At 43.7% G+C, this 15,477-nt stretch overlaps 1 protein-coding gene across 2 annotated transcripts in view; it reads right to left on the bottom strand.

Annotated features, from left to right (window-relative positions):
* The window catches only part of TMEM185A (transmembrane protein 185A), a 36,457-nt gene that overhangs the window by 4,414 nt on the left and 16,566 nt on the right, over positions 1-15,477 (bottom strand). Inside the window, exons 2-4 of one of the 2 annotated variants that reach the window (XM_067024300.1) lie at positions 9,128-9,304; positions 7,276-7,483; positions 2,213-2,296 (exon numbers count right to left, since the gene is read on the bottom strand). In XM_067024300.1, the coding sequence (XP_066880401.1) occupies positions 2,213-2,296; positions 7,276-7,483; positions 9,128-9,304 (469 nt within the window). The remainder of the gene's footprint in view (positions 1-2,212; positions 2,297-7,275; positions 7,484-9,127; positions 9,305-15,477) is intronic. The other variant, XM_067024301.1, reaches the window with a different exon arrangement.

Raw genomic sequence — 15,477 nt, 5'->3', positions numbered from 1 at the left:
GGACTCATACAGCACGTGACCTTCTGAGGCTCCCTTCTCCCAATCAGCAGAACATCTCTGAGATGCCCGCAGGTTGTTTGCGTGTATCTACACGTCACTCCTTTTCACCGCTGAGCGCTGCTCCCCTGGATGGATGCACCCCAGCCTGCTATCCAGTCACCCTGGGAAGGAGATGTGGGTGCTTTCCCGCTTCTGGCTCTTGCAAATAAGGTTGCTATAAACATCTGTGCCCAGGTTTCTGTGTGGCTGTACATTTACATTTCTCCAAGGGAAACACCCAGGATCGGCACGGCTAGGTCACATGGTAACTCCATGTTCAATTTATAAGAAATTGCCAAGCCGTTTTCCAGAGCGTTTACCCAGTTTGGCATTTTTCCCAGCGACGGGCAAGGGTCCGGGTCCCTCGGGTCCACCCCAGCACTTGGTGCTGTGGTTCTTATCTTTGCCATTTTGATGAGTGTGCTGTGGCGCCTCATCCTCGTTTTTATTTGCTTTTCCCTAATGGGTAATGATGTCCTTTTCGCGTGCTTATCCGCCACGCGTCTATCTTCTTTGTGAATTGTCGGTTCAAGTCTTTTGTCAATTGTAAAATTAGGTTGTTGAGCTTTGGGAGTTTTGAGAGTTCTTTACGTGCTTTGGATACGTGTCCTTGGTTAGACATCTGCTTTGCGAATATTTTCTCCTGGTCTGTGACCTGTCTTTTCATTAATTTCATTTCAATTTTGAGCTTCTTTTATAGACCACGTTGTTGGTGCCATTTCCGGGAACTCTTCACCTAACTCCAGATCCCAAAGATTTTTCTCCTATGTTTTCTTCTAACAGTTCTTTAGTTTTTACCTTTCATTTTTAGACCTAGGACTTGAGTTGGTATATGAGTTTTAATCCTCCTGGAATGTTCGTGACCAGCCTCACTGGGTTTCTCTTGAACACTGTGGGAACCTGCAATCGGGCTGCTTCAGCTGCTGGGACTCGCACAGGACTGGGGCTGGAAAAAATTCCTCTGTTCATCTATAGAAAACATGCACGATTCCTAATCTTTTTTTTTTTTCTGATTTTACCTTACACTAAAATTTTGTTCTTACCCAGATTTGTTTCCTCCATGGCACAACAGAAAGCTCTGAACCCAACTATCGTTCTCTAGACACAGCACCCTGAAGATGTAAGATGGGTGCCTGCACAGTATTTTTTATTATGAATGTTTTATCAAAGACTTTAGGCAGAAGGGATGGATCTTGTCTTTATTCACTAGAGAGGTAACTTATATTCCCTTATTTTCCTCCTTGTCGCCAAATGAATATTTTCTTTTTTTTTTTTTTACTATATCTTTCACAGACAATGTCTTATGTACAAAAGTACACATCAAGCGGGGGGGGGGGGGGCGGGGAGAAAACCCCAAATCCTGGCAAGACCTCGCCTCCCAGAGACAAGATAATTCTTCTACCTTTTGTCTCATCTTCTTTCTACGCGTTACTAGTTGAAACCGTACTGTCTTCTCTAATTTGCAGCTTGCCATCTCTCTCTCTCTCTCTCTCCATCCATTCTTCTATCTATCTATGTATGCACAATCGGTTTGAACCGAACACCCATTAACGGAAGCAAGAGGTCACTAGCATGACTCAGACTTCACCCCTGGCAGGAGTGTAAACTGGCACAGCTTTTTTGAAAAGGGAGTTGGCAATGCAGTTTGTATTTCAAAATCTCAAAAAGTTCCCACCCTCTGGCCCAGTAATACTGTTTCTGTAACTTTCCTAGGAAAACAATGAGAAAAAAAAATAGGCAAAGATTTTTATGCACAAAATTATATGCTGCAGCATGGTTTATAATCGTAAAACACCGGCAACAACTTCAATATTCGGAAATGAGGGGACAGTCTCGTAAATGTATTTGAAGACTATTTTGCATCAATTAAACTTGAAAGGTTATGCTTATAAAAACCTTTTATTGACGTGTAAAAATGCTTATGATACAACACTAGAACAACAAAGCAGGATACCCAATTATACATGCAGTATGATCTCAATTATCTTTAGGAAACAGTAAACCCCCAGACAAGGAAACAAAAAACACTAACCATGTTATCTCCCAGTGGATTACGGGTGATTATTATCCTATTACCTACGCTTGCCTGTCTTTCCTGACATTTCTACAATAAACACGAATAACTTTTATAACAGAAAGAAAAGTTTATTTAAGGATTTAAAAAGTTACATACAAGCCACGGCCAGTGGATGATCTTGTCCAGTCTTAAGGCAATGAATATGAACTGGAGAATGTTGACAGAACACAGGATTTCTAACTAAAAATGAAGAGAAGAATCAGTTAAACAAAATGATGGTTGCATTCAATACCGCAGCTCTTTGGTGAGCACACTAAAAGGCAATGCAAGTTATAAGGCAGCGAAAGTTGTATTATGTCACGCTTGCAACCTCCTGATTTTCAGCACTGGAGGAGCAAAGCAGTGCTGTGTCAAGGAGAAACCTGGCCCTGGCCTTGTGCCTCGTCCTCTCTGCTAAGTGGCTGCTCGGCCCTTTATGCTCATCCAGGCAATGACCTGTTTCCAGGCTCGCGATCTGCAGAGGCAGTCTCTAGGGGTCTCCCCCAGCTTCCTTCCTGCGCCTACCCACAGACATCTCTGTTCTTAATCATCCCTGTACCGCCTTCTTCTTGCACCTGGAACTCAGTCTGCATCCCACACCTTCCTTTCTGGCTCCTCGAGGACCCTGTCACACCAAGACATCAATTATGGATTCTTTACTGCATCTTTAACCCCGCCACGCCACGATCCTTCCCAGAAGCACAGAAACGTGTTCAACTTATTCCCATTCAACACAAAATTACCCCAGGACCCAATGAACCCACCCTTCCCTTGATCCGGTACCCCTCCCAGCCCTAGCTCTCGCTTTGTGTTACCATCAAGCTTTGTGAGACACCGTGGACACTTGAGTCCCTATGGCCAGCCCTGCCACTCCAAGCTCCACCCACTGTGGCCCGGCCTCCACCCTCAGGACCACCCGGAAACTGCTTTCATGAAGGTCACCTGATCAGCTCTGTAGCGTCGGACCGCTTCAGCTGGCATCATACTGGGCGTCTCTGCAGTGGGGAGACTGCCCACCGCTCCTCCCTCCTCCGAGGATCCCAGCGTGCAGTCTCGCCAACTTCCTGGTCCCGGACACTTCCCTTTCATGTGCCTTTTCCTCTCCTTAAATGGTGAGGCCCCCCCAAAGCCTTAAACTCAGCCCTCTCCCACTGTAGAGACTCAGAAACACGTGCTTTCACTCCCTTGGCCCGCCCTGGGGTGGGGGGTAGAGCCAGCCTTCACATCCCTGGCCCACCGCCGCGACCTCCAGCTGCTCGCTTCTCCACGCTCGGTCTCCACCTTGGCCTTCCTGCTGTGGCCCAGAGCCGACTCTCCCTGAGGCGCTTCAGAGGAAGCCCTTCTCCCCCCGAGTTCATCACCCCACCCCGCGCACCCTGCTGCCTTCACGCTGTCTCACCGGGAGCTACTGCGGTGGCCTGATTCCCCAGATCAGGACACAGGAGGGCAGCCCGCACTGTGTTGCCCACACTCTCGGGCTCAGGCCCTCCGCCCTGTGCCCCACGGCGCACACTTCTCTAGCGCCCGTGGCCCGGCCCCCAACCTGAGCCCCCCTGCTCCCGGATGCCCCGCAGGGGGCCCTCCCTCTGGCTCCAGGGCTCGCTGCCCTTCGAGGGCTCAGCGCTGCCCACAGGATGGACGTCACAGGACGCCACGTGACCTGGCCCAGAGCTGCCCCAAAGTTCCCAGTTCCCAGGGCATTTAGCGACTCAGCAATTCTTTCTGAGGCCTCTGGGCCAAAAGAAACACCTGACAGTTCCACTGATTTAAGTCATTAGATCTAAACTGAGTACTTATCTTAAGTAGCCATCTAAAAAAAAAATACCTCACGTTAATTGAAAGAAAAATATTATATGTGTTCCACTCTTAACTAACGACCAGTCATTCCTAGTGGGAAGCGTGTGCCTGTTGGCACTGCACCATCCCTCAGAACGCTGCCACCCTCATCACCTGCACTCCGTACGGACTTCTGCACAGTATCGCCTTCTCATCCCAGCAACTGCCAAGAACTTAGACTCTTCCATGACACCACCGAAATGAATGTAGTGTGACCTAATAATAAAGCCGTGAACTACATGGAGCTAGTAGTTCGTAGGGTGTCCCTACAGATGCCAGGGATCACTGCTTTTCCCTCAAAAATGTCCGGTATCCCATGGTGCCCCTGTGAACTCATTATGGTGCCCTGGGAAGCTCAGCAACGCCTCGAGGACTGAGGACTGGCCCTTTCTCACCCCAATCCCTCTACGCAGACCCCCTCCTCCCCGGCTCCCTCCTTCACACTTCATGCTCCGGGCATTTTTTTTCTTTTTACTGTGGAAAAATACACATACTGTAAAACTTACCCTCTTTGTCTTGACCGTCTTTCAGGGTACAGTTAAATGGTACTGAGTACATTCTTTCATAGGACCACCATATGACTGTAGCTGTGACACCATCACCATGTTCCACCTCTAGGACTCTCTGCATCCTGCAAAACTGTGCTCCAGTCATATCTGAGTCACTGGTCCACTCAACATGACAGACTTTCTTCTGCATCTGTGGCTTCTTATGTGTTATTTCCTCTGCCTGAAAAATACCATCCCCTTCCTACCTACACAGGGCACCCTGGCTCACCCAGACTCCTCCTCCAGGGCTCTGGGGGAACCTAGCCCCAGTCACCCCCTAGCCAACGTAGGTACTCCTCCTGGGACACAAGAACCAAGAGGGAGCTCAGCTCTTGGCATGTGCTTTCTTCTCGTAGGTACACTGCCAAGAGTGGGAAAATACGGTTTCATGCCCAGTACAGTCCTAACCCCTGTATATGCTTTTACTTTCTAAGAAACAAAGTTCCAAATTTTCAGTTTTCTTAACCCTCCTCCTCAGCCCTCCTCCGACAGTATGTACAGAACTTCCTCAGTGCTTTTCAACCCGGGTAATGCTGCTCACCTGCGAAAGAGCTAAGAAATGTGCAGGGGCCCTAATGGCTGTCACAGCGACTTGAGGGAGCACCTTCGCCAGTGTTTAGTGTTGAGCAGAGGCCAGGGGTAAGTGTCCTGACATGCAGGGCAGAGTCCTGTCCAACGGGACATTTCCTATCCGAAAGGCCAAGAGCATACCCAGCCCCCACTGAGAAACACGGCCCCAAATAGGTAAAACCGAGAATCTGTGATCTCAGTGATTCTGTTTAATGCAGGCTTTTATAAATGATTTTTAAAGCTTGGCTTTACTTCATTTTGCTCAGATGACAGAGAAAAACGCAAAGCAGCAGAGGCACAAAGTAGAAAGGTAAGTGTGACTGGGTGGAAATGGTGCCTCCACCTAATACAGGGAATACAGACTCAGGGGAAGTTGGATAAGGAGTCTGGAGCTCGTGTAGACATCAAAGTTTACAAATGCGAATTTAGGAAGCGAGAGCATGTAAGTGGCAGCGGAGGCAGGCAGTGTGGACAAGATCATTCAGAGGACGTGTGCACAGTTGAGGACAGAAAGTGCCCACGACTAGACTCCTAAGGGACAGCGCTGTGCGAGAAGGGGCCGAACGCAGGCAGAGGTGGCCAGACTGGTCGAGGGACCCGGGGTGTCAGGAGCCACCGAGCGGCCAGTGGCCAGACAAGACGGGGGCTCAAGAGGCCCCCGGATGAGGCCACAGGGCACGGGGAACGCGGGGCCCCTGCCGCACCGCTTCCCAGAGCCTGTCTGTGGGGAAGGAAGAGGCACGAGAGGCCAACAGAGGCCTGAGGGGGGTATTGCTGCTGCTGTTGTGTTTTCCCTTTCAGATGAGAGAGCGAGGTCGCTGGACAGAGGGCACCAGTTCAGGAGCAAAGTTTTGGAGGACCCGGCGGGGCAGAGGGTCTGAAGCGGGAGGGCAGGCGCAGGGAGGCTGAGAGCGGGCCCCCAGGGCTCCCCTCCCTCCGCGGCCACCCGGACCAGGGCTGAGGGGCCGCTCTCCCTGTGCCAGGCGCAGCCGCTCCTGTCGCTCGGGGCCCTATTCCCACCTGGTGCCCGGGGGCCTGGCTCCATCACTCTCCCACTGTGGGTACCTCCCTTGCCAGGTTCACGTACCCTGAGCTGCCACCCACCAGCTCCCACTCTCCCTTCCGACCAACTGCGGCCTTCTTCCTCCGCTCTCCACCCACGCAGCTCAGCACGGCATCCACAGTGTCCAGTTTCCCCCCTCGAGCCATTCGAGACCCGGCTGTGGGCCCTCAGCTTCTGGGCAGTCGGCGCACGGGCTTTGGAGTCGGGCTGCCTCTGCAATGGAATCCTGTCCCTGTCCCTGGATAAGCGGCCAGGAACAAATTCCCTACCCTTTCTGGAAAGCAGGGGTGGCAACTGCAGCCACGTCACGGGGTTGTTGCAGATCTTCAATGAGATCCTACTGCATGGAAGCACCCAGCCCCAGGCCGGGTACACACCAAGTGGTCAATAAATATTATCTGCTATTATTTTCATTACTACTGTTAGCATTGCTAGTATTGCTTTTTCATTCGTGTGTGTATCCCCTATGTTTAGGCCAAGAGGGCTTGGCATATAGTAAATACTTGGTAAATGCTTACTAAATGAACATATAGGCCCATCAGGATAAGCTAACCAGAGAGCAGACAAAGTGCTGGTCATGGGGTCTGAGGTGCTGTACTGGCTAATTTTACACGCCCACTTGGCTGGGCTGTAGTACCCGGTCCTTTAACCTGTGAGGGTACTGACTTTAAGAAAAGGAGACCTCCCTCCAGGATGTGGGTAGGTCTCATCCAATCAGTTAAACGGCCTGAAGAGCAAAAACTGAGGTTTCCTGGAGAGGGAGAAATCCTGCTGAATCTCCAGCCCGCCAGCCTGCACCATCAATTTCAGACTCGCCAGCTCCTTCAAATAAACCTCCTCGTGTGTATATCTATCTGCACATCTACATCTCTATCTACATCTACGTCTATCCTACTGGTTCTGTTTCTCAGGAGAAGCCGGCTGATCCAGGTGGGCAGGGAAAGACGTGAAGCTAGAAGAAGCCTGATGGCCTCGGTGAAAAACCAGCGTTCTAAGTCAAGAAAGAGAAACGTGATGACTTCCATCATCTTTCGTTTCCTTATACACCATGATGCAGCGTGAGCGATCAACCTCATCCTAACAAAGGACAAGAAGTCTCCATTACAATAACCGACCGAAAGAGTTTGCTTTTTAAAACCTTCCTAAATAGACAAAAATCTCACCTCCAGTGACCTGTCATGTCGAAAACCCCAAACACAAGCTGCCACAGACACTGGGGAAACGAAGAAGAGCGGCATGAAGACCAGGAGCCAGAAGTGGCTGCCCCTCTCGATCCTGTCACACACCAGCACCTCAAACATCAGCAGGAGCAAGTGGATGCCCACCGCGATCAGCATCGCCTTGAACTCCACACACGTCTCCCCTTCTGCTCTAGAAAGGGACACAAGGAGAAGAAAAACACCCTCAGTTGGGAATCTCCGTAACACGCCAGCAGCTCAGCGCAAATACCCACTTATGTGGATACTAAGGACTGTATTTGTAAATGTGACAAAAGGCGAAGGAAAATCAGGTAGAAAGCCAAATTAACATTCCTCCTTAATAGGCCATCTTTCAAACATCAAAGAACTACTACAGGACAAGAAATGAACATTTACAACCAAACCAGACTTAGACTTTGAACTGAATAAAGATATTCTCAGAAGCGACAGCCACAGTTATTATTTCCTGACAGCGCACGTAAACACTTTTGTTCACAACTTTAAATTCAACTACTTCCAAGATTATTTAAGCTGATTGCTTCTACTGCTAAAAACTGACAAATATCCCTTAAATCTCACGATCCCTGTCTCTCAGTGAATTAAAAACCATGTAAATCGCATTTCATGCAATACTATCAAAATAGCTCTAGTTTTATGAATAAGTGTGTGTTATATTTCAAGAAAATACAGTAACTGTGGTTAGGTACTATTTTAAAATGCAAATAAAATTGTGAATGCCTTTTTATTTTCCTTTCTATTCCATTAGGATGAAGTGACACCTGCAGATGATAAAAAAGAGCCATTAAAACTGTTCTTTAAATCAGTTAAAGCTGCTTAAGGACCATTCTTGGACTTAACAGGTTAACAATTAAAAACAGTAAGGCCACTAATCAGGAAAATGCTTAACGATGCATTTGCAAGGCTGACAGGGCTTCATTCAAAATATAGATGAACAATTGTGATGTGTCATGTTGGTGGTAAATACTTGTAAGTTTAGGACACAGAGAAAATGAGGTCAGTGGTTATTTCTATAGGACCCAACGATGTTCCATTGGACAGTACTGACACTAGAATGACCATGTCTGTACGTTCGGGACATTCAGCTATGCACACACAATTCCTTTTCTTAAGGGAATCTTGAAAGGAATCAAATTTAACCAACAGAGGAAAGCTCAGATAGCTTCTAAATAACTAGTGGAACTTAAAATGTTTAGCTATGTAACTTTTCATTCTTTGAGTAGCAAATATTAGATATCTGAAAATATCTCATAAAAAATAGAAGATTTATGGCCACACAGGTAATCTTTTGGGTCTCACCTTTTCCTGTCTCAGGACCTCACTGTTTCCTGGCCAAGCTGCCTCCTCCACACTAACAGTCCTAAAACCCCAGGACTAGGAGACTGGGACAAGGGGAGACCCAGTTCCAGGACTGAGTGGAGGAGGATATATCCCTGAGGGCCAAAGCTAGAACTGTGGTTTGTAGAACTGCTCCTACAAACATGATGGTTTTATACGTCCTTGTCTAGCACGGTATAACAGTTCTATATTTTGGATGCATGTTAGATTACTTAAGCTTTTGTAGGCTGGCTAGGAACTTAGCACCTAAAATAACAGTGCATTTATAAAAAGTGGATATCAAACACTTAATTTTTAAAAACTTAGAAAAGAACTCAGCTTGCCTACATTATAGTTCTTATAAAACCTCAGACAGGTAGAAAAGAAAATAGTCCTGACTTTATCAAAAGTGAAAAACAAGATACTGCCCCCACCCCCCGGCTCAGAGTAGAGACCAAAAGGTTTTATAAAGCAGTATTACCGATATTGGGGATTTCGTGCCCAGACTCCAGTTCCAACCGAGGCTCCAACAATGACCATTAACTTCCACAGCCATATTGGAGCAAAGACAGCCCAGTAACTCCACTGAATGATGCCATCCAGACGAAGGGCCAGCAACACAGAGAATAGCAGCAGACAGGCATAGATGAGGAATTTACTAGGAGAAAAGCAAAATGATTAAAGAGGATTCACATTTACAAATATGCGATATTAAAATGAGAAGTAGTAACAGCATTGCTTTTTAGCACATGAAAAGAGTCACTAATTCAATAATCATATATCAAAAATTCTATGTAGAAGACATACTGTTGTTAGAGGATAAGACAAATATAAAGAAGACTAAAATAAGTTTCCTGCTTTCCAGGGCTTCCTGGTAGGAGGGGGAGTCCACACAGAAACATATAATTACAACACAGCATGGCATGTGCCATAATGGTTCTATGGGTAGAGTGTGATGGCAGCGCAGAAGAGGAAATATGGATTCTGTCTGGGGGGACTGGGAAGCAGAGAGGTGATGACCCTGGAGCTGGTTCTGGAGGATACATGGAAAGCTGCCAGGCAGGAAAGGATATGAGCTGAGGAAGCATTCCAAGCAGAAGGAACTAGCCCTTGAGACATGGAGACTGAAAAAAGTTGACAGGCTCAGGATATGGTCAAGTTCTGTCAGTGACTAATTATTTGATTCTATTTTTAAGCAGGTAGCCATCTGCCATATTCAAATATAGTAATATTTTAGTATGTGTATTATCCTTTTTGTGACTGAATTATATATACAAACATACACTTATATTTCACATAAAAGGGACTTCATGAAGAGGATGTTTTTAAAATATTAATTAGAAATTACATTGTTGAGGACTTCTACTTCCAGCTTTGATACAGTAAGAGGGATGGAGTTTTCCTTAAACAAGAAACTGGAGAAAATATATGAAACAACAGTTTTCAGACAGTGAACAACAGGCAGTGAAGGACCGTGACGGCAGAAAGAAAGAAAACAAAGGAGATAAACTCTATCAATGCCCCAGCTTACTGCTTTGGAGGCAATTTCCAGACTGCAGTAAGAAGGCAGTTAGAACCCAACCCTATGGACAATTACATGAAATATAAATGGTCTAAATACCAATTAAAAGACAAAGATTGTCAGGCTGGATTTAAAACAGCAAGATAACTATATGCTATCTATAAGAAACCTACTTTATCTATCTACAAAGTGAGAGATAGATAATAAGGACAGAAAAAGTTATACCAGGCAAACACTAACCAGAAGAAAGTCAGAGTGAGTTTATTAATATCTGTTTTAGTCTTCTATTGCTGCTATAACAAATTACCACAAACTTAGCAGCTTAAAAGAATGCAAATTTATTATCTCACAGTTGTGTATGTCAGAAGTCCAGACAGGCTTAGTTGGTTTCTCTGCTCAGAGTCTCATAAATGAAATCAAGATGTCAGTTGGCTGGGCTCTTCTCAGGTGACTCTGGGAAGAACCTGCTTCCAACTTCATTCAGGTTGTTGGCAATCCTATTTCTTGCGGTTGTAGGGCTAAGATCTTAGTTTCTTTGCTGGCTGTCAGCTGGGGGCTGCCTGTAGGTCCTAGAGTTCTCTCTCTGAGAAGAACATAATAGGCCTTTACACTCAAAGCCAGGAGCAGCATATCGAATCTTTCTCATGCTTCGGACTTCTTTTGCCCTATGGCTCCTGCTTCCAGAGAAAGTGCTATGCTTTTAAGAGCTCATGTGATTAGATTGGGTCCTCCTGAATAATCCAGGATACCCTTCCTATCTTAAAGTCCACAACTGTGGCAGGCAGAATTCTAAATATGTTCGCCAAGATTCCTGCCCTCAGTTATTCAATCTACGTACTACCATGAAAGGACTTTGCAGATGGAATTAAGGGTACTAATCAGCTAATTTTGAAATATGGAGATCATCCCAGATTATCCAGTTGTGTCCAATGTAATCATATGAGCCCTTAAAAGCAGAAGAGGAAGGCATACAAGTAAGTCAGAGAGATGTGGCAGAAGAGGAGAGATAAAGGCACAAGGGGAAGTCGGTGAGATTCCAAAAGTGAGAAGGATTCCACCTGCCTTTGCTGGCTTTGAAGATGGAGGAAGGGAGTCATGAGCCAAGGAATGCAAGCCAACTCTAGAAGTTGAGAATAACTCCTAGCTGACAGCCAGCAAGGAAATGGGGTCATGAGCCCTACAACCACGAGGAACTGAATTCTGACAACAACCCAAATGAGTTTGGAAGCAGATTAATCTCCAGAGCCTCAAGAAAGGAACAGAGCCCTGCTGACACCTTGATTCCAGCCTTGTGAGACTCTAAGCAGAAGATGCAACTGAGCCAGGCTGTACCTGTACTTCTGACCTACAGAACTATGAGATAATAAGCTTGTGTAGTTTTAAGACACTAAATCTATGGTAATTTGTCACGGATGCAATAAAAACTAATACTGTAACCTTAAAGACATCTGCAAAATCCCCCTTACCGTGTAACATAACATATTCATAGGTTCCGGGGCTTAAGGGCCTGGATATCTCTGGGGGAACCATTCTGCCTACCACGATATAAGGTTAAGATATATTTTTGAACAAGGAATATTACCAGGGACAAACAGGGGCATACATAATGATAAAGAGGTGATTTGTGCTGAAGGAGGATCTAACAACTGTAAATATTTATGTACCTAATAGCAAAGCTTCAAAATCACGTAGAAAACATTAATAATTAAAACATTAAGGAGAAACAGAAAAATCCACAACTATTACTGGAAATTAACACTTCTCAGTAACTGATAGAACACATAGAGAATTACTAAGGATATACAAGTTTGTAATAACACTATCAACTAAGGATATACAAGTTTGTGATAACACTATCAACCAACATGACCTAATTGATATTGATAAAGCATTCCTCCCAACAACAGCAGAATACAAATTCAAGTGCAAATTTGGGTGCACATGGAACATTCACCAAGACAGACTGAATTCTGGGCCATAAAACAAGCCTCAACAAATGTAAAAGGACTGAAATCATACAAAGTAAATCTCTAAGCACAATGAGATTAAACTAAAAATCAATAACATAAAGATATTTGAAAAATTCTCAAAATACTTACAAATTAAACAATACTCTTCTAAATAATCCATAGGTAAAAGAAGAAAAAAAAACACCCAAGGAAAAATTTTTAAATTCTGGACTAAATGAAAGTGAAAACACAACATACCCAAATATGTGAGATATAGCTAAAGCAATACTTAAGGGGAATTTACAGCATCAAATGCTAAGTAGAAAAGTTCTCAAGTCAACGATCTATGATTCACCTTAAAAAACTAGGAAGAGAAGGAAATTTTTTTAAAAATGAATGGAAGTAAATAATAAATATACACACAAATATCAATGAACTACGTAAGAAACATGTTAGAGAAAAATCAATGAAACTAGGGACTTCCCTGGCAGTCCAGTGATTAAAATGTCGCCTTCCGGTGCAGGGGGTGCAGGTTCAATCCCTGGTCGGGGAGCTAAGATCCCATATGCCTTGTGGCCAAAAAGCCAAAACATAAAACAGAAACAATACTGTAACAAATTCAATAAAGACTGTAAAAATGGTCCACATTTTTTAAAAAAAGAAATCAATGAAACTAAAAGCTGGTTCTCTGAAAAGATCAAGAAAATTGGTAAACCTATACCTAGAGGTATCAGGAAAAAAATTTGTGTAGACACAAATTACCAATACAAAGAATGAAAGCAGGGACATCACCACAAATCCTACAAACATTACAGGGATTAGAAGTGGATATTATGAACAACTTTATGCACATAAATTTTTTGAAATAAAGACATTATTAAAGTTCACACAAGAAGAAATATTCATATTCCTGTATCTATTTAAAAAACTGAAATTGCAGTTGGACTCCTTCTCACAAAGAAAATGTCAGGGCCAGACAAAATCTACCAAACACATAAGGAAGAAACAGTACCAATTTTTCACAAACTCTTACAGAAAAAGATGAGAGGGGAACATTTCCCAGTGTATTTTATGAAGCCAGCATTACCCTGATACCCAAACCTGACCAAGAAAGAAAACTACATACCAGTATCCTTCATGAAGACAGATGCAAACCCCCTAAAAAACAGGATATTGAATCCAGCAATATATAAAAAGGATATTACATTATGATTAAGTGTGGTGTGATATTACATTATGATTAAGTGTGCTTTAACCAGGATTGCAAGTTTCACTTAACATTGGAAATCAATTAATGTAACTCACTGTATTAATAGAATGAAAAACAGAAGCCATATGATTATTCAATAGTTCCAGAAAAAAAATCTGACATAATTCACTACTCACTCAAGATAAAAGCTCTAAACTAATTAGGGCTAGAAGGGTATCTAGAAAAAAAACCTAGTTAAAAATGCTGAATGGTTAAAGACTAAATACCTTCCCCCTAAGATTGGAAACCAGGCAAGTATGTCCACTTCAATACATCTATTCAACACTGTACTGGAGGTCCTAGCCACAAATATAATACAAGAAAAAGAAATAAAAGGGATAAAGACTCAAAAGGAAGGAGTAAATCTGATATTTGCAGACAACATGATGTCTACGTAGAAAATCTTACATACTCTACCAAAGAAGCTACTAAATCTAATAAGTGAATTTAGCAAAATTTGCAGGATACAAGGTAAATATACAAAAAAAGTACTGCATTTCTATATGCTAGCAATAAGAAAATGGACACTTAAAAAAAACTATCATTTACTGCAACTTTCCTATAAACCTAATAATATTTAAAATCAAAAGTTTATGAAAAACTACCATTGACAACAGTATCAAAATATGAAATACTTAGAGATAAATTTAACAAAATATGTGCAAGACATACTCTGAAACCTAACACTACCAAAAAATTAAAGATCTAAATAAATGGAGAGATACACCATTTTTATAGATTGAAACATTCAATATTGTTAAAATTTACATCCTCTATTAGTTTCCTATGGTTGCTATAACAAACTACCATGAACTTGATGGTTTAAAAACAATACACATTTATTCTCTTATAGTTCTGCAGGCTAAAGGTCCACAATGGTGTTCACTACATTAAAACTAAGGTGTCAGCAGGGCCATGTCTCCAGAGACTAGGAGAGAATCCATTCCTTGCCTTTTCAAGTTTCTAGAGCTGCATTCCTTGCACTACTTTGGGCCCCTTTCTCCATCATCAAAATCAGAAGGGCAGCATCTTCAAATCTCTTTCTCTGCCTCAATCACATTGCCTTCTCCCCCTAATAGTATCTCCTTCTGCCTCCCTCTTATATGAAAACCCATGAATGCATTTAGGGCCTGCCTGGATAATCCAGAACACTCTCCCCATCTCAAGATCTTTAACTTAATCACATCTTTTGCCATATAAGACAATATTCACCTTTTTGTCACAGAAGGTAATATACACAGGTTCCATGGATTAGGAAGTAGGTATCTTTGAGGGACATTATTTAGCCTACCATACTCATCAGATTATTCAAAAGATTCAATGAATGTAGTCCCATTTTTGCTTTTGTTTCTCCTGCCTGAGGAGACATATCCAAAAAAACATTGCTAAGACTGATGTCAAAGAGCATACTGCCAGGCTTCCCTGGTGGCGCAGTGGTTGAGAATCCGCCTGCCGATGCAGGAGACACGGGTTCGTGCCCTGGTCCGGGAGGATCCCACATGCCGCGGAGCGGCTGGGCCCGTGAGCCATGGCCGCTGGGCCTGTGCGTCCGGAGCCTGTGCTCCACAACGGGAGAGGCCGCAGCAGTGAGAGGCCCGCATACCGCAAAAAAAAAAAAAAAAAAAAAAAAAAAAAAAAAAAGAGCATACTGCCTGTGTCTTCTTCTAGGATTTTTATGGTTTCAGGTCTTACATTTAAGTCTTTAATCCATTTAAGTCTTTAATCATTTCTGTATATGGTATGAGAAAGTAGTCTAGTTTGATAACATCTTACACTGTCAGAATGGCTATTATTTAAAAAAAGACAACAGATAACAAGTGTTGGTGATGATGTGAAGAAAAGGGAACCCCTGTGCACTGTTGGCAGGAACATAAACTGGTGCCACCACTATGGAAAATGGTATAGAGGTTCCTCAAAAAATGAAAACTAGAACTACCATGTGATCCAGCAATTCCACTCCTGGGGATTTATCTGAAGAAAACAAAAACACTAATTCAAAAAGATATATGTACCCCTAATGTTCACTGAAGCCTTATTTACAGTAGCTAAGAGATAGAGGCATCCTAAGTGTCCATTGATAGATGAATGTTTAAAAAAGATGTGGAGTGTGT

The sequence above is a fragment of the Kogia breviceps genome, chromosome X (genome assembly GCF_026419965.1).
Source record: "Kogia breviceps isolate mKogBre1 chromosome X, mKogBre1 haplotype 1, whole genome shotgun sequence".
Taxonomy (NCBI): domain Eukaryota; kingdom Metazoa; phylum Chordata; class Mammalia; order Artiodactyla; family Physeteridae; genus Kogia; species Kogia breviceps.
Note: the sequence above shows the minus strand (reverse complement) of the source record. Positions and strands in the feature narration are given on the sequence as shown.